We start from the raw sequence: 23,220 nt of genomic DNA, 5'->3' as shown, positions 1-23,220 counted from the left end.
CATAGTTATTAGTCATGCTTTTTGGGTTATCTAACAGGCAGGTTAAATGTACTGAAATATAAAAATGAATGTGTTGTGGATGTGAAGCATTTAGATTGAAAAAAGGTACGTAGTAGAAAGGTGAAAATGTTCGTGATAGGGTTTTTGTTATTGGAAAGAAAGTGTTTAGTCTTAAGGGTAGTGTGTCTTCCCCTTCCCCCCTGTGGCCTTCCTCCTACCACTAACGGGTAGGGCTGGGGGGGGGGGAGATGTGTTATTGGCCAGACACATTTAAGTCATGGTCACAATTATGAAAATAATGCTGGCATACTGGTTGTCCAAACTGCATTGCAAGACTGTGACATGACTTAGAGGCATGATATACCTCCATCCTAAAGATGTAAAAGCCATAGAAATTGTGGGAACAAAGGTACTACAGCCAATTAATAATCCTTACCCTAGTAGGCAGTCAAAATATGCCGCTGCAACTCTTGCACATCTTACATGTCGTAACTGTCAGGTCTGCATTAATGTGGCAGAATGTGTATGCTGTGGTACCTTGCCATCCCCACACTTTCTATGGCCTTTACATCTTTAGGATGGAGGTATATCATGCTTCTAAACATTCCCCAACCCCACAGGGTATCTTGTCAAAGATAAAATATTTTGTCAGGGGTATCAATAAATATTGTCTATTTGCCCATATATCTCGAGTCTCTTGGAATCTCCATGTAATTCAATTTCTATACTTCATCCCACCTATATAGTCCATATCTGGCCTTGTCATATCACAATTAGGTATGTAGTAGTCATTCTTTAGGGACGCGAGTCTCATTTTACTCAGTGTCACCCACTTCCTGTATTTTATCCGAACCATGGGGAAATGATCGAGGTCCTGTGTGGGCCCATCGTTCCCTCCTTGGAGAGGCAACTACTGTGTTTTGCCCTTCCCATTGCGGGAAAGTCCATATTATTTAAAACAAATGTAACAGCCATACAATGCTGTTATTTTGCATTTGTTAAAATACAATAAATATTCATAAACATGATTACACAGAATGGGAATATACTGCTATGGCTAGCATCTTGTCACAAACATTATCTACCTAGCTAAAACTAATCATTGGCCATACATAGCCTTCCCAGTTTGGTGCCTTCTTTTGAATATTACTTAATCATTGGCCACAGGACTGAAAACTAAATAAATTATTTCTACTTTATTAAATATATATAGTAAATAATGATCTGACATCAAACCCATACCTCCTTACCCTTCTCTATAACTGGCACCTTAAGATGATGCCCCCACATGGAGGGGGGGGGGGGGCTGCAAGTGTGTAAAAGCAGCAAGACAGTTGTTAACGCACCGTCTAGCATTAACGTTACTATGGAAAACATTCTTTGAACAATAAAAAGTCTTGCTGTTATTACACTGTGTACACAATTGTCTGAAAGAATTGTTTGTTGGCAGTGTAGTCAGAGCTAATTGGATACTTGGAAAAGTATTTTTAAACCATCCACCTACATCACTCGAGTCAACAATCTGCTGTGCTTGTGTTTATTTTCAGAATGCTTTGCAAATGACAGGAAAATTTACAGTTGCCCAGGTCCTCGAGAAAAACTGTTAAGCTTCATTTGCTCCACTCCAATCAAGTGTTAAGCAGACCTATAATTGCAAGTTCTATAGCACCTAACAGATAAACAGCCACCTAATGCTTTCAGCTTTCTTACAACTTTCTCCACATTTAAATATTGCACTATTGTATTTGTATTAACATTTTTCTTACTATACTATACCCTACTACAATTCAACCTAAACTTTCCCCACCCACTTCCTGAACTCTGATACTTATCAATTTTCCCTTCTGATTCCAACAAACTGTTCACTTTATTAACCCATAAAGTGTGGCTATCATTAAATGTGCCTTTCGGCCTGTGCAAAATAAAATAATATCAAAGTGTGTTTCATGAACACTACAATGATGCCAAGGGACCAACCCCTCCTCTCAACCTGCCAAGTCTACAAAAACAATACTGTATGCTCAATTGACCGAACATAACAGAGAACCCGCCAACACAAAATTCAACTTTCCATAAATTTTGCAAGCTGATACACATTCTCATGCCTCATTTTGACATGGATTTTCACACCAAAATATGAATGCATATAATTCAAGAAGACAACACAAGGTGAAAAGGCATTGTATTGCCATAGACTGCTGACAATATTGCTAACTAGCCATGTACAGGAAAGGTCTTTGATGGTCTCGTTACAGGGTTTTTCAATCTCCCACTTCACTTAACACAATGTATGCAATAACTGCATTTGCACACACTTCACAAATTTAATATGTACACCTATACTGCACTTAAATTCTTCTTTGCACATTTCAAAGTCTTCCAACCCACTTATTATCTGATAGAATAGCAGCAAAGGCCATCCAGGACTACTATTCCCCCCTCCCCCAGGTGTTGAATTGACATATGACAATAACTTCTCTTTAACCCCGGCACTAAGTAAAGTCGCCATTTCCTACACATCACAAACATAACAGCACAATTTGTTGTACATATATATTTTTTTTTTATATCGCAACATAACACACTAAACTACTTCTGCAGGTGTACACAAGCCTTAAATCTACTGCTTTAGATGCCATATTTGAAAACATTTTAATTCAACATGGCAAACATTGGTAGTGAATTCAACTCGAACTCCCAATAGTGCTGCATTTCATCATCATTATTTACAGATGAAAATGTTTAAAATTGGACAAACTATTATCTATGATGAATAAAATTTATACAAATTGCCTACTTGCCACAAAAGACAGTGGTATGGGCAGCACTGTTACCATCCTCTCGACCTGCAACACTGCATTCTACCACCTGTTGGTCGTGACAACACCCAACTCTAGTGCATTGTCTGCAAAAACACACATGAGGTCAAAGTGACAACACAGACCCACCTTTGTGCACTGTACACAGATAACTTCCAAACACTTCATGAAGTATATATAACTATTTACATTACACACACAAATCACAACAGCGTGATGCATCAAATAAACAAATCCACAAGGGCTGTGACGAGGGTTCGAACCTACGTCTGAGAGGATCCCAGACACTGCCTTAATCGACCTGAGCTATGACATGGTAAAAGAATTGCAACCAGAAGTTCTACCAACCTTACTCAGATCCTGCAGCCTCTCTGAAACACAAACCAGGATTTTACACAATTGCTCCATGCACCCAAGCTCTGTCAATAAAGCCGTTCTACCTCTTCACCGAACGTTTTTGAATCCTCGTCATGGCCCTTGTGGATTTGTTCACTATTTACATCTTCATACAACAACTGTGTAGAATCCAATAAGTTTTATTGGACTCAAATGGCAAGTTTTATTTTTCTAATATTATGGTGTGCATATTAGTGTCATATTTATGATTATCTAATGTTCCACACATTGTCAGTTATTGATAGCCCAATCGATCATCACACTGGAATATAATAAAAATCTCCCCATATTCAATGTGCAAGCCTGCCTCCCTCGCAGTGGCTCAGCTGCCTCCATGTTTCGACAGTAAACAGCATTTTATGATGCCATTGACGCTTCATTGCACCCAAACTAATTAATTTAAAATTTTGAACTATATTTTTCTTTTTTCATATATTTTAACAATATATTTTTTATTATGCTTAAATATTGTAAAATGTGAATCCTATTTCTGCAGTGCTACCACCATTTTAATCATATTTTTCACTCTTAAAATGTTAATGATGTATTTCATTTCAATAAATATTAACCTCAATTTCCTCAATCTTTAAGATTGATTCATTACAGAATTACATAATCATTTTACAGTACTTTCTTCATAAATTTTCAAATATGGATTATAGATTCCCTCATAACAATCATCTTTAAGGTTAGTCACCAACAGTGACAATATAAACTGCATCTTTAACACTATTTAGGTAGACCTCTTTATTGGAAAATAAATATATTCTGCAAACATTATTATATACTATACAAAAACAGCACAGCACCGAAACAAACATCCCAATCATGATGGCATTCTATAAAAATCCCTTTTGCCCCCCGTTTTTGAGACGAGACAAACATTTAATATGGCAATGTCGTGGGTGACGGCCTTACACATGTCATACACCGTAAGTGCGGCCACTGTTGCTGCAGTCAGAGCTTCCATTTCCACTCCAGTGCATCCACAAGTTACAACTTTAGCCTTTATTATCACCAGGTGGCACTCTTTACCATTTTCTAAGTTCTCTTTCAATTTTAGTGATATATCTATGTGATCGAGTAAAAGTGGGTGGCACAAAGGTATCAATTCCCAAGTTTTCTTGGCTGCCATTATGCCAGCCACTCGTGCCACCCCAAGCACATCTCCCTTCTTCATTTTATTTTCCTTCACTAAAGAAAAGGCCTTGGGACCAAGAAACACCTCTGCTCTAGCCACAGCTTGGCGAATGCTCCTGCTTTTCCCACTTACATCCACCATCTGAGCTTCACCGGCTAAATTTACATGACTAAGGTTATGGAATGAATTCTCTATATTATTCTCAATATTATCAATATTAGACCCATTATCTGAAAATCCTTTTCTACCAATTTCTTCTCCATTCAAGCCCTTTGAACTGCCTTCTTGCAACACTTCTTGATTCACTTCAATTAAATCTTGACAATTTTCTTCTTGAGCATGTTCACCAAATTGTTTCCAAAATTGTTTGTTGTGATCCACAGTATCTCCATCCTCAAGACATGAATTATTATACAAATTACTTTTATCTTCTAAGCTGGTTGTGTAAAGTCTAGTTTGATGTGTCCACTCAAAAGTTTCATTGCATTTCCAACTTTTCTCACTGTTGAAAATATACCCACCATATGTTGGTTTCAAAATATATTGATCTTTCAGACACTTTACTCTCTTGTGAATCAGCTGTGCTCCAACAACTCTTGATACAGCTATATTTGAGATGATCGTGGAAGTCTGTACAGCATCCGACTTCGATCCCTGACCTGAAATAATTTTCTTTGAGCAAAAATGTCCATGCAATACATCTTACAAAATTAATAAATACTCCATTTCCATATTTTTCTGGACACCGATTTTAAATGGCAAAAAGAATTATGCAACTACTGTACACTACTAAAATATTAAATTGCATTCATGTACATAACCAAAGTTGTATTTAAATTTTTCAAAACCATTACAGTATATAGCTATCTTTCCACTTTATCTGTAGAACCAAGTAATTAACACAAAATGTGTACTTTGCAACATTAGTTTAAGTTACTAGTATAACAAAAATTATTAGGTAATATTCACTTTTATAATAATGTTTATAACCTTGACAATCTAAAATTCCGTGGAAAGGAACCAGCGTCAACATACTATGTATGGTCTCCAATGTCACCCACCAATTAGAATCATCGGCCGATTCTTCAGCTTCGCCAGATTTTCCATTCCTGTGAATAAGGGCATGTTTATCATAAACCTTGTACACTTATCGTAATTCTAAATTATACAATAATGTACATTTATCATAAGAGTAACAGTTCACTTAAATACTTTTTCTAATTAACCCAAAAATCCTCAGCATTAATGCATATAGCTACAAGGTAAACAAGTGCCACTCCCACTTACTTCACATCCTTCTCTAATAATCTCACCAACACGTATTACCTTTATCCACACAACATATACATTCATAGATAAAACTAAAGATATTTACAATTACATACCTGCATGCTGCCTCTTCTTCCTGCCAACTGCTGCCCCAATGACTTCTAGCAGGTCTTCATCTTTACAGCCACTACGCATGGCATCCCTACCACAAAAATTCACCATCAATTTTGTTCTAAATATACAATATATTGCATATTTATAAAATAACATTTGAGATATAATCAGCACAATTGCACACAAAGTCTACAAAATTCTCAACTTAGGTATTTTCCTGCCAATAGAGGCAAGTTTTTAACAAGCCATTCTTAATCTTTACTACTTTCCCATATTTTATCTGTTCATCTAATATTGTTGTTGCTTGAATTTTACCCAGCAAACTAAAGCTCATTTTAACCACATTTAATATATGTTATTTTTTATATTAGGTACAGTTTGCTTGAAGGATTTGTCCTCCCAGTGACTGCACTAGTACATGTTGAATCCATGTCTAATGCAATTTAAAATCTAAAATAAACACTGTAATGACTACTATTGTTTGTTAGGAAGCCAGCCTTTCTTGCTGACTACCTTATCACCCAAGCTGTTGCTACTTACATCCTGCACCTGTCACTTCCTCTTCAAGATAATGACAATCCGTATTTGCTAAGTTTGTTAAACATGATTTGAAAAGGATAATACTTCTATAAACATGGTTTTCTGGCTTTATAAAATGGAACCCTTTCCGTCTACTGTGTATTGTTCACTCCAGAATCGAGTAAATTTTGCCTACATATTTTTACTGTCATCTTCAATTGCATTGCATTTCAATGAGATTAATGTACTTTACATACTGATCCAGTGTATTGAAGTAATAATCTAAAAAATAAATTTTTTCTCTAATTTATGAGAAAAACGGCCTGATAATATAGGCTTGTGGGTATTCGTCAGGCTTCTGCTATGGCCAAGCCAAAAGTCTAGTACAGTCACAAGAACTGCACCACCTTGAAGCTTGACAATTTGTTACAGATACTGTACCCTTAAATGAAAGCAATTTCATGGCTAAATTTCTCATGGCTTTGTCACATTTCTGTTTGACAAGTCTCTTAATTTATAGCCTTCAAGTTGACCATTTTCTTTTCTACATACATCTCCTGCCTACACGAGCAGGAGCATACAAAAAATACTGCAGGCCTTTCCCAATGATGCCATGCCAATACTGTGTATCTTTTCATATGCATCACTTTCTTAACCTCTATTATGCTGGTGTCTTGTTTACTGGATATTAGCATGTGGATGTTTGGAGTCTTTGTGGTTGTGGTGTATCTGATACAGGTGTGCCGAGTGGGTTGGGTGGGATGGCAATGTTTGCTGGGAGTGGCTCTTGCATGTACTGTCAAGAACACATGACTAGCCACACAACCAGGGAATGGAACGGACTGGAACGGAACTATCAGAAGAAAGTGCCAAGCCATTGCTTACTTGATCAAAGAGCATCAGCATGTGGGTGTGGGCATGGGTAAGTGCAGTCAACTACATGTATTGCAGTAAGCACACCAACCATCTACATGCAGTCAGATAGTCATCCAGCAAAGCATGCATGGGAGGTAGTTAGTAAAAAAGAGGGAAGGGTGGGAGATGGGGATAGGTAATGCCTAATATGCAATAACAAATATAAGAATACAAAATTTTCCATTATTTAAAGATTTGCAAGGATTTAGCCAATTAAATGGTATATCTTGATTAAACCTGTACAATAAAACTTGTGTGTAATAGCACTATGCAACCCTCTCATGGCAAGCAAGTAATTTTCAAAAGAAGGCACCAAGCCAGGAAGGTTATGTAGCACCATCATAAGGTGCTAAATATCACCTAGGATACCAAGATGAGAACAGAAATGCATAAGGCAAATGATATCAAAGGTATCCGATTCAGCAAGAATTCTATCGAGGGAAAAGTGACCGCGAGGGACAGTTGGGAAGCAAGACATGTTCGTCCTGGAAATCAGGACATTCAACAAGGATATGCATAACCGTAAGAGGGACTGTGAAGTTTGGACAATAAGAAGCAGGGCGGTGCTCCATTACGTGTCCGCGAGTTAAACGTGTATGGCTAAGACCTAACCTCGCCAGAGCCGTTTCCCACCACCAGTTATAGAGGTAGGAGGAAGGCTATGGGGATACACTACTCTTAAGGGCATGCAGTGTTACCAGTAACAGAAGCCCAACAACCCTGCCAATGGGCAAGGATGGAGGAATGAATAACTGGGTAAAAGTTGGAATAAGGAATACCTTTATGGGAAATGGAACAAGTGTGGATAGCTTCCTTAGCGGCAGCGTCCGCATGCTCATTTAAGGACACCAATTTGGCTGAGAACCCAGCAAAACTCCACTGTCTTAAATCTACTGGAGATAAACAGCCAATGTTGAATCTTGACTACCACCGGATAGACTGGATTAAAGGACTCCAGAGCAATGAGGGCACTGTAAGAGTCAACTACAACAACAAAGGAGGATTGACAGCAAAAATGCAATTGACAGAGCACACAGAATAGCATAAAGTTCTGCCGTGAAGATGCTAGTCTCCAGAGGCCGGCGACACACACAGGTGAGGTCAGGAAAATTAACAGAGTAGCCTAAACTGTCTGCAGACATAGACCCATTGGTGAAGACAAAAATGAAGCGGGAGTGTTAAGAAAAGTGTTGAAGGAAAACGCTTTTAAGAACTGTAGGAAGGGTAAAAGCTTTAGTCACATGGGCTAAGGTTTTACAAAATTTAGGAAGGGGGACACTCCATGGGGAAAGGACAGAACAATACAAGGAGAAATATTGGCAACACTAACCGAAAGAGAATCTTGTAGGCGAGACAACTGTACATAAAGGGGAAGGTGGTGAAGGGGAACAGGGACCACAAGAGGGGCAAGATTCAAAGCCCGACAAAGGAGAGAGTGAGGGTCTTGTAAGGCCCGTGCAAAGTAGCAAAGACAGTAGCAATCACGGCGGTTCTGGAGACAGGACGCCAGTTTCAACGAACAGGCTTAAGGTAGGCCTCTCATGGCAAATGGAGGGGGGTAAAAGAATAATAATTAGAACTGCATTATTTCTTCCTAGTATGTGTGCCTGCTTGCATGCCTGGTCTCCTTGATCCATCTTGATCTGGGCCAGTGTGAAGAACAGCACAATGGACACAGTTTAGATTAAATCATAGAAGGAATATTAACAATGTCATAGAACATTGTTAACTGGTGAACACCAGTTAACTAATTCCACATTAGTGTTATTTTTTGCTCAATCGTTACGTATAATTGAGAGGACTGGTTTTTTGTTCTTTTGAGTTGGGAGGTCAGAGGGTCAGGGAAGGGAAATCTCAGAAACCTATCACCATTTTCCCCTAAAGTACATACAGTAGTTACATTTCACTTTAACCACTTCGTTACAATTGCAGTTTTTCAGTAATGCATTTGCTCACATTTTATGAAGGCTTATGATAGTAGGGCAAAATGTTACAGTATATATAAAGCTCAAAATATGCACAGTAGCATCAAAAGTATTACATGCAAGATATGTATTTACCTCAATGAAACTTCAGCTGCACCAAACAGGCATACTTTTAGATTGCCGTCGGCTGTCATTCTTAGTCTGTTGCAGGTACCACAGAAGTTTTCCGACATGGATGTAATAAAACCAATTTGTCCCACAAAGCCTGGGACTTTGTATGCCTGACAAGAAAAGCAGAATATGATTTTTACAAATAAAAAATACAAAAAGAACTTCATAATATGCAACTTTAAAAATCAGCAGTGCAATTCTCACATTATTTACAGATTTACTTTTCTTAAAATGGCAAAAATATTTAAGTCGTACTAAGAAATGAGGCTTGAGGCCTCTATTTTGATTTATTCAGCAAGGTACACGGACAAAACAACAAATTCAAAATACAGTTCTTAAATACCTTGGATGTATCATTTGGCTTGTCAGACACCTTCACAATGCCAGGATATACCTGGGAAATATTCTCCAGCATTTCTGTGTAGCTCACCATCATCTTGTTCACCCACCTAAATTGTGTATTATACAATCAGGTCTATTTTTTTTCCAGAGAGAGAAAGACAAAAAAACATGCATGTGGGAAATGTTTTGAGTAACCGACAGGTTTACTATTAGCACCCATGCACACACCTGAGGAATTAATGAAGGACATGCCTGTTCTCTCAAATACAGTATTTGCTATTTAGTTGTAATGACTTGGCACTTTCCCCCTGTTAATTCACTCAGTATTTGGTTGTATATTGGCCAAATCACTGGAGAAACTCCATACTGCCTATTTCATGACCCATACTCTCCCTTTTCTTATCTGCTGGTTCATAATGTGTTGGACAGAATAGCATGTACATTGCTTCAACAAATATTTACTGTACAGTACAATCCACTGGTACATTACCACTTATGCTTTCTGGCAAATTCACAACACACTTCAATCCATTTCCTCTACAACATCTAATAATCTTTACATTCAATATACTGTACCTCATCAGCAAATTCTCCCACACTTCACCTTCTTTCCCAATGTATTCACTGCAATCTTGTACTTTTCAGATGAAATCTTTTTCACATTAGCACCCCCTTTTACTTTTTTGACACAAATCTTTCGACACAAGATTCACTAGTCTTCTTCCAACACTCCTATACTTCTCTCCTTTAGTTGTCGTTTTCCAAAGTATTTTCCTTTCATTTGTCCCCATTTCCTCATTCATTAATAATTTAAATGCGTCTCAGAATGAGATTCACAAATCTGACAGCCTATACTTCCTCTATTCTTGCCTTGTGAGCCCTCCAATCTAAATAAAATAGATTTTAAAAATAATGATACCTAGTAAAAAAATCTAGCCACCTTATAACAATCTCTCATGATCGTAAGGGGTCTATGTCATTTATTGTGTCCCCGTCTTGTCAAAGCGATTTTCCAACATGTTGTAGCCATTTATTATTATTATTTTGCCTGATGGAGTGGAGCTTCCATTACTACAATACTGTATTCACGTCTAGTGTATTATCATCTCAATTCCTTTATGCCTTTATGTTCTTTCACTATCAATGCAATTTCTTCAGTTCTGTTTTTAAAAATGTAACAGTAGTCTTATTTTACATTACATTAGTATAATTTGCCTCTAGACCTTACTGGCTTCATCTTTGTTAGTACTGTATATAAAATTGTCTTACAGTGTAGCATTTTTCTTCCAATTTCAGCTCTTCACCTGGTTCTAATGACACTTTTTTTTTTTTAGATTCAATCTTACTATCGTCCTGAAGCATTTCCTGTCGGAGTTCTTCAATTTTGCTTTCTCCAAAATCTATTTTAATCTATCCCTATATTCCTTGGATAAATCGTTTCTTAATGACAGTAGCGTGCCTTAACCACTGCACTGCGCAAAGCGCCTTTAGGCGCTCAGAGAGTTGTGCTTTTTGTTTTTTAATTTGGCTATATTTTAATGTTTTTTAATGTTTTCATTACTATTTGTGTTTTGAAATGGAAATAGTTGACTTTGGAAACATTTTGACATTAAATTTACCTGAACATTTGTAAAAATAACAAAAATATGTCCTTGACAATTGCACCAAGACGTTTTTGCCGAAAATAGGTGAGCAGTGCAAGGGTTAAGCATCCTGCAGTTTTGTGGATTTTCTGAACACTTTCACCATTGCTTTGCCTTGTTCATCACAAAAAATGTGCAATTGGAGATTTTTACTTTATGCTACTCGACTAATAAGTGCTTGGTCTAAATACATTGACTAAAGCAGACTACAGTACTGTACAGTATTAATAGTTGTTCTAAGAGTGGTAAATTTAAGAGTTGAATACAAACTTTGAACCAATGCAACAAAATACTACTTACTTGTTTCCATCAAAAGGCATATATTCTATAAAGCGCACGTCAATATCTTTATGTCGGGTGAACTCAACGAAATCCGCCAACTCGTCCTCATTTTTTCCTCGCATAACAACACAGTTAACCTGAAAAAAAAAAATATTTTCAAGATACAGAAATGATTTTTATTTCTTATAACAGGGTCACTACACCACCATTTTGTAGCACCACCTCATTTTCTGCATGTTTGTCACCAAGGGTCAAAATGGATATAAAAGAAAATATTAGGTTTTCTCTTTGGACTTAAATTTATACTTTTGAAAAAACACCTGTTACTTATACCTACAAAAAAAAATTAATCCATTTGTTAATGTATATTTCTCCTTAGACAAACAGACAAAACCAGTGACACTATAGGAAACAATAATGTGCAAAATGATAGCACAATCTCCCAGCCCCCTATAAACATCATCAGCAGTTTCAATTGCTTCAACACGTATGCCAGAAACCTAAATAAATAAATTTGAGGCATTCTGTGCATATGTCAAGGCTGAAAATTTTAATATCAAATTTTAATACCTACAAAATTGTTACTTTCAATGTATAACAAATAACTGAAGATGTGTCCATAACACATCAATAACCTCTCAAAACATTTGAGGACTATAGACATTCACACCTGGTAGATCACAAACTAGAATCAAGCATAAAGTGTTTACCTTCAGCTTTTGCCAATGTTGCAAACAGTGTAAAGTCCAGTTTATTAAAGTACATACAGCCTAAATGGATAATCAAAAATACCTTTACAGGGGAGTATCCCAAGTCGAGAGCCACATCAATCCCATCCATCACCCTTTCCCATCCACGTCGTCGTGTGATGAGCTCAAACTTTTGTGGGATGAGGGTGTCTAAGGAGATATTCAAGTGAGTGAGTCCTGCACTCTGAAGCTCACCCAAACGTCTTTTCAATAACAAGCCATTGGTGGTCATGCCCAACTGTTTGACACCAAGACGAGATATTGACTCTGCAAACAAAGTATTCTGGAATATTCAAAATCTATAGTATGCATGAAGAAAACATTTATTGCAGAATATGTATAGTGACATAGCAACTTTTAACAATTAAAGAAAACATCCTGCTGAAACCTCATAAAAGAGAGAAGACGCCAATTTAATAGGAGCGAAGACAGTAAGAAATTTAATTGCCATTACAGTAATGTATTAAAATATTTATTTTTGGGCTTGGCATAGCTAATGTAGACTTGCTAATAAATTAAATTTATTATTTTTAATCAAACACAATCATGAGCATAAGAGAACCTCAATTTTGCAAAATGTATAAAATTAGAGCTTTGCGAGTTCTGGTTAACTACCTACTGTACATGCCAACCTATTAACTTTTGGAATTGGGAAAACAATATAGTGAAGCTCTCAACTGTAGGATTTTGTTTAGTAACAATTCAGATCATATACAAGACAGAAAATATTAGGAGACAAGAAGGGGAGAAAACTAAAGCTGAACATGGAACAAATATGCGCACTGTACAGAGGAGAAAAACAAAAAAAAGCGAAGAGAATAGGGAGAGGTAACCATGTGAAAGATGGGGAAAAGTTAGAAGTAGGGGCTCAAGTTAGACAAATCTCCAACTTATTTTCAAACAGATTTGTAGAAGACCAATCTCGTACAGGAGAACACTATTCGATGAAAGAACACTGGTGCAGAATCAATCCATATCAAGCTTAACTCTTAAAGACTGGTTATTGTAATAGCCATCTTTGAGCTGATGTGATTAATGCTGTATCACAATTTTAGTTGTCCAATATTAATACGAATGTCAATACGGTTGTAATGCACATGTAGACGGTTGTCAAGTTAATCAATGGACCATGATAACATTAATTTTTAATTGCTTATTATGTTATGAGGTTATGCTTAACCCTTGCACTGATACAGCCTGGGCTGTAAATAGCAGGGTATAAGCCAGGGCTGGGTGAATAAATATTTGAATTATGTGAAAATTAATATTAAATGTTAAATCTCCAACTTATTGGCTTCAGTGTTGTGACAGTTTCATCCCAATATTTTCAGAAACGGATTATAGACTTTTTTTTTTAAAGAACAATGTTTTGTTGATAAATTGAACGGCTCCAATTAACTGGAACTGAGGGATAATGCAGTAATAAAAGAGATGCATGCACATGTCTGAGGCACAAAGAAGAATAGTAGTTAGAAGTGCCCACAAAGTGGATATGCAGCTGGTGCCTTCATAGCATTGCTGAATAATACATAATAACACCAATAATAATGAGTAAGTATGTTATTATGCTCTATTTTGTTATATATCATACAAATACATTGTCCAGTTGTAATCTATTACTTTCACCAATGTCCACAATTTTTTTTTTTGTAAGGGGAGTTTTTTATTTCTTTATTTTTTCTTCTTTGTTTATTATCTGATTTTAATGTAACCTCTACACACCTGGCGAGTGTATACCCGTCCCTAACTACTGTATGTGAAGATTGATTTATTTGTTGACCAATTTAATTCTGTCATAACTGACAGAACTTAGGACTTTGAATTGTTGGGGGGCTGATTTTTCACAAATTTAAAACTATTTTCTTTGTCTCTTTAGGTTGTTTTGGTGATTAGGGCTTTATCCATTTATATAAAGTATATATCTTTATCCCCCTAAATAATTATAATTATCCCTATATTTTGTTTTTGAATGGGGGGGGGGGGTATTTTTTCTTGACCTTCTTCCAACCCAAATTGACCTGTAACAGTCAAAGCTGTTTAAGATAGGTGACTGTATGGAAGGTAGTGTGGATATGCCCTTGTTCAAAACATGCAGTGGAGTGATAGTTCTGCCTTGGAAAGTTGGAAAGGGTTCATCCCTGAGAGATTAGAGCAGAGGTGTGTAAGTAAGGATCACCAGCTTTTCCTTGTATTTAAATTATCCCTTTTGAGAAATTCATGTATTAAAGTAACTAATTAATAACTTCTGTTGTCCAGTACGTAGAATTAATTTAATGTCATTTATGAATAAAGAATCAAATCTCTTTAGTTCAAGATCAGATGACTCGTGTAAGGACTGGCAACACCAGCTTCAGGTCAGGTCGCCAGCAAGAGGCTGGTCTCACCCCCCCCCCCACCCCACCCCACCTTCACCCTCCCTCTACTCCAAGACTCCATCTTGTTGTTAATTCAGTAATGTAGAAAAAGTTAATATTTAATATTGTACGTATTTTAATAATTTACCGGAATTAACAACAAGATGTTAACATATTCGAGCACGAATGCCAAACAATGTTTTTTAAAACATACAAGTACAGTAAATAATGATTTACAACTACTGTACTTTATACATTGTCGCTAACTTTCAACTTCAATTATCTCTAAAACTAGAGTTTCAACTTTGAGTCGGCTTCAAAAGATCCAGTTTCGGGCCGATTCTCACCATTTTTACATATAGTGTGCGCAGCTGTCTGCTCTACAATCGTATTAGAATGGATTTTTAGAAGCCCTAAATGTTTAGAGTTATAAATTTTGTGTTTATAATTTATAAGTTAGAGTTATAAATTTTTTGTCTGAATTTGGTGCATATTTCAAATGCCATATTGACGATTTTTTTTACAGTAAACTAAACTGAAAATCTATATTCAAATTCTATTAAAATGAATATCATATACTATTCTGAGAGCATAATAACACTTAATGAACAATTGGTGATAATTAATATTTTTGCCGCTGATCTAAAAATCTGAAATTTTCAATATTAAATTTTAAATATTTTTAATTTTCTTGTTTTTCAAGTTATGTTGGTGATCATCAAGACAAAGTTGCGGCGTTTGCCTAGTAGATTATGCACAAAAAATTGGAAAGCGTTAAAGCAAGTTTGAGACATTTTAACTTATGGCGCCATCGGGTCCTGTCGTATATACTGTACTGTATACGCCACGCGCAGCTTAAGGGTTAAGTGCACTGCAATTATCAACAACTCAACTTGGTCTTTCCCATCAGTGTTTGAATACTTCTGGACAATGTTACCAGACAGCATTGCCAAAAAAGGAGTGGGTTACAGCATAATTTCTTTGAGCTATATCATGATCAGATTTATGTGCAATACAGGTGTACATGTTACACTGTACAGTGCTCAACCTATTTTTAATGTGTACATATATCAAGTTATTCCACACACTATAAACTAAAGTGAAACCGACCAAAGAATTATACTACAGAAGCTTGAACGTCAGCCCCCCCCCCCCCCTCATCCATGTACATGTTGGCAAATTAAGTACCAAAGTATCCACAAAACTCAATGATTTGCACAGACAGATTAAATTTTTTTTCCCTTGCACAGGCAAGGCAACAATTTTACATGTATCTGCTGATTATCTTGTGATTAAACTCCAACAATAATTGACAATTGTGTTTTTTTACCCTGAAATGTGTTTCGGTATGATCCATCTAAACAACTTTAGCAAATAGACGTGCGGATAATTTTAAATCACATGCCAAAAATTGGGAAGACAGTTCAGTCATTGCAAAACAGAACAGGTTTTTTCTTACTAATGTATATTTAAATGGTATAGACATTATGCAATTTTAAACAGAACAGAACAGAACTACAGAACAAGATGAATGCAAGAATAAACTTATGTTCAGTTTTCTACCTGAGATTTGTAGTGTCTTTCTCCCTTCTTGCATACTTCACTGAAAAGTACTAATCATTAATTCCTTACACAATCTTCATGAAAATCTTTTGTTTTGGAAATGCTTGATAAAATATTAGCCAAAATATTGTATTAAAAACCGGTAAGAACACTACACTAATTACATAACAGGTTTTATCACACAAAAAAAAAGTTCCTCTAACAAATGCATGCATCTGACTTTCAAAATCAATAAATATACAACAAAAGCAGTTTCAAAATACATACCAATGATGTATGCCAAGTCTTTCCTGACCATGGGTTCACCTCCAGTCAACCTGACCTTGTCCACCCCTTCCGATACAAATAACTTTGCCACTCGAATAATTTCTTCCGAGGTCAGTAGACTCTCTTTCTGTGTTAAGCTCACCCCTTCCTCTGGCATACAGTACCGACCTGGAAGTAGGTATAAAACTAATGAAATATATAAATCATTACTACATTATAAATACAATATAGTGCCCAAAATATGGAATATTTTGATAAACACAGTGCCTGTTCTGCTCACCAAAATGGCCCATTAGATACTCAGATTAGTTGCCCGAAGCTTCAGCATTCTAGGAAGCTCGGCACCTCACTCGGTTTGAAAATAGGTTGAGGACATTTTGTCCCCCAAGGCCTCTAATCATTTCATATATCGGATGAAATTCATCCCTCACATTCCAGCTATCCCGAGGGAAACTTCGGAACTGAACAAGCTACTAGATGGCTTTATTAGTATTTCACCCCTATATCTAGCTCTGATGATCAATTTGTATGTCAGAATCACCGTGGACCTCAGAAGTTTCCTCTGGCTTCATCCTGGCCAGGCACAGTTCATCTTTCTAAGATGGCTTAAGAAAGACATTAATTCTCATACTGAAATATAAAGTTAACTTACATCTTAGGTTGCATTTTTCAGTAAGAGAAATTCTAAGGTAGGAATGTTCTCGGCCAAATGGGTCTGTCAAGAATGCAGAAAATGGAAGTGGTTCGATGGACCTGAGGGTTTCTAAACGGGATACCTGAAACAGATGATTAGCAGTTATTAGAAGTACACTACTGATGGATGGCATACAGTAAACTAAGTGAAAATACGTACGTTCCTGTGTAATCACAATACAGGCACCGTGTTTTAAAACTCACGGTACAAGAGTGACGTGTACAATATTGGCTATTTGTCTGTAATCATTATCTTAAATTCTTCAAAAGGAACAAAAGTGTTACTACGAGCATCTTGTGAGTAACAAGGGGGGTCAATATTCCAGTAAAAATCATGTAAAGCAAAAACCATCCTAATGCAAAGAGATAGATTAAATGGGAAAAAATATTGTTGTTCCAATGGTTTCAAAAGCCCACAAAAAGTTTTGGCATGCATGAGAGCCTGACACTACCGAGAACTCTGAACCTGCCGATCACATCACTTTTTGTGAGAAGAATCAGTATGTACTGTATGCTATAACCACATAACAGTACATTATGATTATGTATATTACAATTCTATCAACCTACGTTCTAATAATATTAGGCACTGTAACCAACATGCCTGGTTCAAGCATGTTCACCCACCTGCTGAGACTGTGCACTTGCTTTGGGCACTTGAGGTATTTTGGCTATTTACTCAAGACCTACAGAGTGTCAAGATACGATCTTACTAGACATGGAAGAATGCTGATAAAATAAGTATGGAGCCACACTTGACAAATGGATTTTAATGTGAATAAAGGCCATGCCATGGAATGTGAAATAGGAGAAAATACAACCCCACACACCTACAAATTATGTGAAAAATTAATGTAGATCAAAATTAATGAATTCTGATAAAGATCTACAGGTTGTTCTAGATAGAAAACTTGCATGAGGACCACAAAGAACATTTTGCGAAGGAGCATATGCTACCCTTTCCAGTTTCATAATTGCTTTTAAGTACAGTACTGTACATGGTTTCACCTTTTTAAGACCAAAATGAATATGCAGGAGATGAAGTCCTCCACGAAATGGACAGAGAAAGAGCCAAGACTCGATATACTGTAATACTGAACCTACCAAAACTGTGTCAAGTTTCAAAATCTACCTGGAAAATATCAAAGCAAATGGGTGACTTTGGACAAACCGTTGGCTTCCTGTCCTCGTCAAGGTCACTAGGGTTAGTGGCCATCAGGTAAATCTGGAACCCGTCTCCTGAAGCCCACATCAAAAGAATATCTTCAGAGACATATGCGAGGCTGGCTAACATCAGAACTGATGTTAACCAGTTTAGAATACTTACACAACTTTAGAAAGTTGTTTAAGGATTCATTTAAAACCTTGTATACCACATATATAAGACCAATCCTGGAGTATACAGCTCCAGCATTGAGTCCATACATTGTCAAGCACAAGACAAAGCTGCAGAAGATTCAGAGGTATGCCACTCTACTTGTCCCAGAACTCAAGAGGTACAAGTTATAAGGAAAGGCTGCATGAATAGCACCTTACATCGCTGGTAGACAGTTCGGGAACCACACGATCATGATTTTGACAATCTGAAAATGAGCTGTCAAAATGTCTACAACTATACTATCCCTTAACCAAGTATGCACACCTTCATGACTAACTCCATGAATTTAGGTTAATATACCAGCTGGCAGTGCTTATTAGCCCCAAAATTAAGCTTGCCAGAGGCTACTTTAGTGTTCCTACTTAAACCTCTACCATGGGGGAGGGTACCACAAGACTATTCGATAATTCACCTTGTCTGGGGACAGGCCGGCAATTTATACATACAGTGCATGTTAGGCTTGTATCAAGGCCCCCCCCCCCTTCTAGGTAACATTACTGACCCTCCCCAGTATGCAACCCCACAAGCCGACTAACTCCTGGGTACCTGTTTACTGCTAGGGGACAGGGTCATTAGATGATAGGAAACGTGCCCAACCATTTCCTGTCCCGCTTGGTATTTAAACCCGTAATTCTCGATTGCGAGTCGAGAACGAACCCAGCTGTAATACTGGGATCCTGAAAGTGATGAAGCACATTTTTTGTTGAAACCGTATACATTATGCTAGGCTGTACTGGGCTCCGTTCAGCTGTGTTGCACTAGGTTAGGTAGGCTTCTAAATCGGTTTGTGAATCATTGTTATGATGCGACTTATCCAGCATGGGTGACAGCAATGTACCCAATATTCACTTTTTAACACTTCATCCACATAAAAGTATGACGAATGGTCAAATTGTACACAAGCCTTTCAACAACAGTAAGGGCATTTTTCAATTGTTAAAACCATATATATATTTCTGTGTATTGGGGAAGATGTTTAAATATATTTATTTATTTATTTTCATTTTAGTTTTATTTATATATACTGTATATACAAAAAGGTTCATTGGGATTGTGAGGATACATAGCATAGTGATTACATTCTTGTAAAGCCACTAGTACGCACAGCGTTTCGGGCAGAATCTTGTATTTATATTATAAAGAGTTTTTACATTTTTGTACAGCCTCTAGCATACATAACATTTCGGGCAAGTCCATAGTCTTAATAGTCCCCGAATTACGACCTGCCAAATCGTTTAACAACCCATGTTACTGTTGGGTAAACAGTGGTTACAGTTAAGGATTAGCACTCACTAAATCCTCCCAGGCCAGGATTAAAATGGGCCAGACAGCCGAGTGGACAGTGCTCAGGATTCATAGCCCTGAGGTTCTGGGTTCGATCCCCGGTGGAGGCAGAAACAAATGGCCAAAGTTTTTTTCTTCCTGATGATCCTGTTCACCTAGCAGTAAATAGGTACCTGGGAGTTAGACAGCTGTTATGGGCTGTTTCCTGGTGGGGGGGGGGCAACAAAAAGGAGGCCTGGTCGAGGAACGAGCCGTGGGGATGCTAAGCCCCAAAATCATCTCAATAACCTCAAGATAATAAGGATATGAACCCAGGCCAAAGCGCTTGCGAAACGCCAGGCGAGTGTCTTATCACTACACCACGGGGACTGCAAAAAGCGTTGCTAGTCCAGTTTGAGTAGGAAGTAACTTGAACTTTGTTATCGACTAACTTGCTTAGCTAAATGAATTGTGGGGTTCAGACACTGATCCCATTATGTGCCTCTGTAACCCTTTCCACTACTGCCGACAGGATGGGTATGGGGTGCATAATAAATGCACCCTGTACCCATTTAACAATGCTAACTTTGTTGGCATTCTGGAGCGAGGACTGTAACAAAGATACTAGGCCAATGTTCCAAGATGAGGACCCCCATATCAAAGGCATTAGGCCTACACAAAAATCAGTGGGGCATGATGGGGATCAAACCACTGTTCTGGGCCACCCCAGACGCAGGCTTCAACCCATGGACCACCATACGCTATAATTAATTTAAATTACTTAATGTACATCGTTGTTGACCAGAGATCCCCGTCTGAGAGTCAAGAACCATACCAACAAGCTCCAAGTGCCTTGGTGAGAATCTTGCTCTTCTCAAAGTTGTCACACTCGAAACAATTGCCTTCTCCATCGAGAATTTAAGATCTTACGAGCACTGTGTCTACACCAACGGCTCAGTCCAATCTTCTACTGGACGGACTGCAGCAGCATGTAGGTTTTATTGAAATAATATTTGCACAAAGACTGTCAGTGTCAGGTTAAGCAACTGGCTGACCTCCACACAAGCAGAACTAGCAGCATTCCAACTAGCTACCAGTACATTAAAAAACATTGGAGGAGGAATAATATTTTGTGATTCAAAGTCTGCTCTTCAAGCAATCGAAAACTTCTCCTGGAAGATCGACAACAAGAACCTCATACTAGCAATTATAAATGATCTAATTGCTGCACAGAGTAAAGGGTCTCGAATCTCTTCTATGGATACCTTCACACATAAATACTCTGTATAACCCATCATAATGAGACAGACATTGCAGCCAAATTAGCGTGCAACAAAGATGAAGTTGAATTAGATCTAGGTATCCCCATCTCTACTGTCAAAACTGTATTGGTCCAAACACTCAGGTCTGATAGAAAAGAAATTACTGACTCCCAACGACCTGAAAGTACTAGTATTAAAAGTTATGATTTGTTCAGATCTGAAACCTATATCTAATGGGCAGCACATAATGTCCACCAGACTGTGCGACACAGTGGTTGCAAGGATCAGGTTGGGTTACCGTTACCTGTGGTAGGTGGCTGCAGGTGACGGATCTCCCAATCCTGAGCACTCCAGTTGCAAACTCTGTGAGCAGGAACTGTGGCACGATCTCCCTGCACTACATCACTGAATGCCCAGTTATTAGACCTTTCAGACCAGTTGGCATGAGGTACCTAGAGCTTTGCAATTACTTTATTCACTCTCGTATTCTTGAGGATATCCTCATATTGCACCCAAAATTTGCCAGTGCAGGCTACTAAACATATGGCCCTGTATGACTAACTAAAAGTTCCCATCTAACTGCGAGATGGGGATTTTTATTACCACTGCTGCCTTATTCACTCTTGAGTTCATGATATCCTCAAAATGCATCTAGAGTCTGCCAGTGCAGACTGCCTATCACATGCCTCTGTATGACTAACCATCCTGTGTAATGGGGATTTTTTAGCATCACGTAGTTAGCTTTTTTGACACACTGTACTCCACTTTATATAGTCTAGGGTAGCTGCACAAATGCAGATGTACCTCATGTATTAATAATAATAATAATAATAAAAGTGCCTTGGTGAGGACGCTAAAAGCAGATGTACTAGGCCTGATCAACCAGGCTGTGACTCATACGTCAAGCTGCGAGCAGTCGCGTTCAACAGCCTGGTTGATCAGTCCAGCAACCAGGAGGCCTGGTCGACGACCGGGCCGCGGGGAAGCTAAGCCCCGGAAGCACCTCAAGGTAACCTCAAGGTAAGGCCTACCTTCCTGGTGAGGACTCCGTGTCTGGTGGAGGAACCAGCGTGGAGGCGCCTAGTTACTCCACACCCTAGTACTAGGTCCCTGGTGGAGGTGAGGGTGGTTAGCCACAGGCAACGAGGTACCTGCGTCGCCATGTCCCACTGACGACTGTGGTGGCAGGGACTGACAGCGGAACCCTTGTGAAGGCAGCCCTGGTGAGGCAGCCCCAGGCCGGCGGCGCCACCGCTCCTCTCGCCAAGGTTGCCATGTTGGTGGTGGTGTGGGGAGGATGAAGGCCAGCGACGGGATTGAGACGTAGGTGCCCTGTCAATCCTAATTTGGAGAAGAAAGTGTGACTATGTCCCCCTTAATGGGAGAATATAGCAGTCCGCGGGACGACGCGTCGCAAGTCTTCAAGGACACCCTCGGAAACGTACCATCGCGCGCCTCGTCATGGTTACCAGTTCACAACCCATACTTGCCTTAAGGCTTTATACTGCATGACTCCACAGGCAAAAGGCATGGCAAATGTTAAACCAAAACCAACATAATTCATGCTTCTATACATTATATAAAACATTTAATACGGTTTCTCACTGGATAAAGATAAACAACCCGTCCTCAGGCCAGGTTCGTTAGAAGCACATCCGGTCCCTTTGACACATAAATTTTAACATATTGCATAATAAAAATAGTTTTCTTTTGTATTACATTGTGTTACAGAAAACACACATACATATAACAATCACATTCAGCTCTTCGGGTGTGGGGTGCGTCCCCTAGATACAGCAAGCATTTCCTCTCTGCATCGCGACACTGAGGCGCTGGAACAGGTTTCTTCTCATATATAAATGAATATTATTATACAATAAAATTCAAGTATAGTTAGTGCTAGGTTTGACGTTTAGGTTCTGTTGCCAATTGCTGTATTTGCGTTTGTAGTACGTGGGTGAACCATTTACAGATTTGCTATTCAAGGAGAGGACGTCAGCGACGCACTGCAATAACGAAAATGGAAAGCGCAGGATACATAAGAAAAATTACTACATACAATCATACACAATCACAATCGACTTGACAATGGTCCGGGACGCGTGTGTAGTTCGCTCATCCACGTTATTGTGACTCGTCGTCTGCTTACTACACA

The 23,220-nt window shown here is 38.2% G+C and overlaps 1 protein-coding gene across 2 annotated transcripts; it reads right to left on the bottom strand.

Annotated features, from left to right (window-relative positions):
- Positions 1-3,937: 3,937 nt before the first annotated feature.
- On the bottom strand, positions 3,938-22,501 carry Mocs1 (Molybdenum cofactor synthesis 1). Of its 2 annotated transcripts, XM_045745494.2 has the most exons (10): positions 22,097-22,501; positions 17,122-17,245; positions 16,470-16,637; positions 12,329-12,552; positions 11,555-11,673; positions 9,613-9,718; positions 9,234-9,379; positions 5,742-5,827; positions 5,418-5,465; positions 3,938-5,015 (listed from the first exon to the last, which is right to left on the bottom strand). In XM_045745494.2, the coding sequence occupies exons 1-10, from the start codon at positions 22,226-22,228 to the stop codon at positions 4,042-4,044; spliced, it is 2,127 nt and encodes a 708-aa protein (XP_045601450.2). In that variant the 5' UTR covers positions 22,229-22,501; the 3' UTR covers positions 3,938-4,041. The 2 variants fall into 2 exon arrangements, with proteins under 2 accessions (XP_045601450.2, XP_045601451.1); XM_045745495.2 differs by lacking the exons at positions 17,122-17,245; positions 22,097-22,501 and adding an exon at positions 16,203-16,242 and having other exon boundaries at positions 16,470-16,609.
- Positions 22,502-23,220: the final 719 nt, after the last annotated feature.

Source organism: Procambarus clarkii, chromosome 16, assembly GCF_040958095.1.
Source record: "Procambarus clarkii isolate CNS0578487 chromosome 16, FALCON_Pclarkii_2.0, whole genome shotgun sequence".
Lineage (NCBI taxonomy): Eukaryota > Metazoa > Arthropoda > Malacostraca > Decapoda > Cambaridae > Procambarus > Procambarus clarkii.
This window is presented reverse-complemented; position numbering and strand designations above follow the sequence as displayed.

Excerpts from the sequence above, each read along its gene's own strand:
- Mocs1 (XM_045745494.2), bottom strand. The coding sequence starts at position 22,228 with ATGGCGACGCAGGTACCTCGTTGCCTGTGGCTAACCACCCTCACCTCC. Across the intron at positions 5,828-9,233 it reads GCAGCTGAAGTTTCATTGAG|GGATGCCATGCGTAGTGGCT; the intron begins GTAAATACATAT and ends TTTTTGTGGTAG. Across the intron at positions 5,466-5,741 it reads GAAGAAGAGGCAGCATGCAG|GAATGGAAAATCTGGCGAAG; the intron begins GTATGTAATTGT and ends CCTTATTCACAG.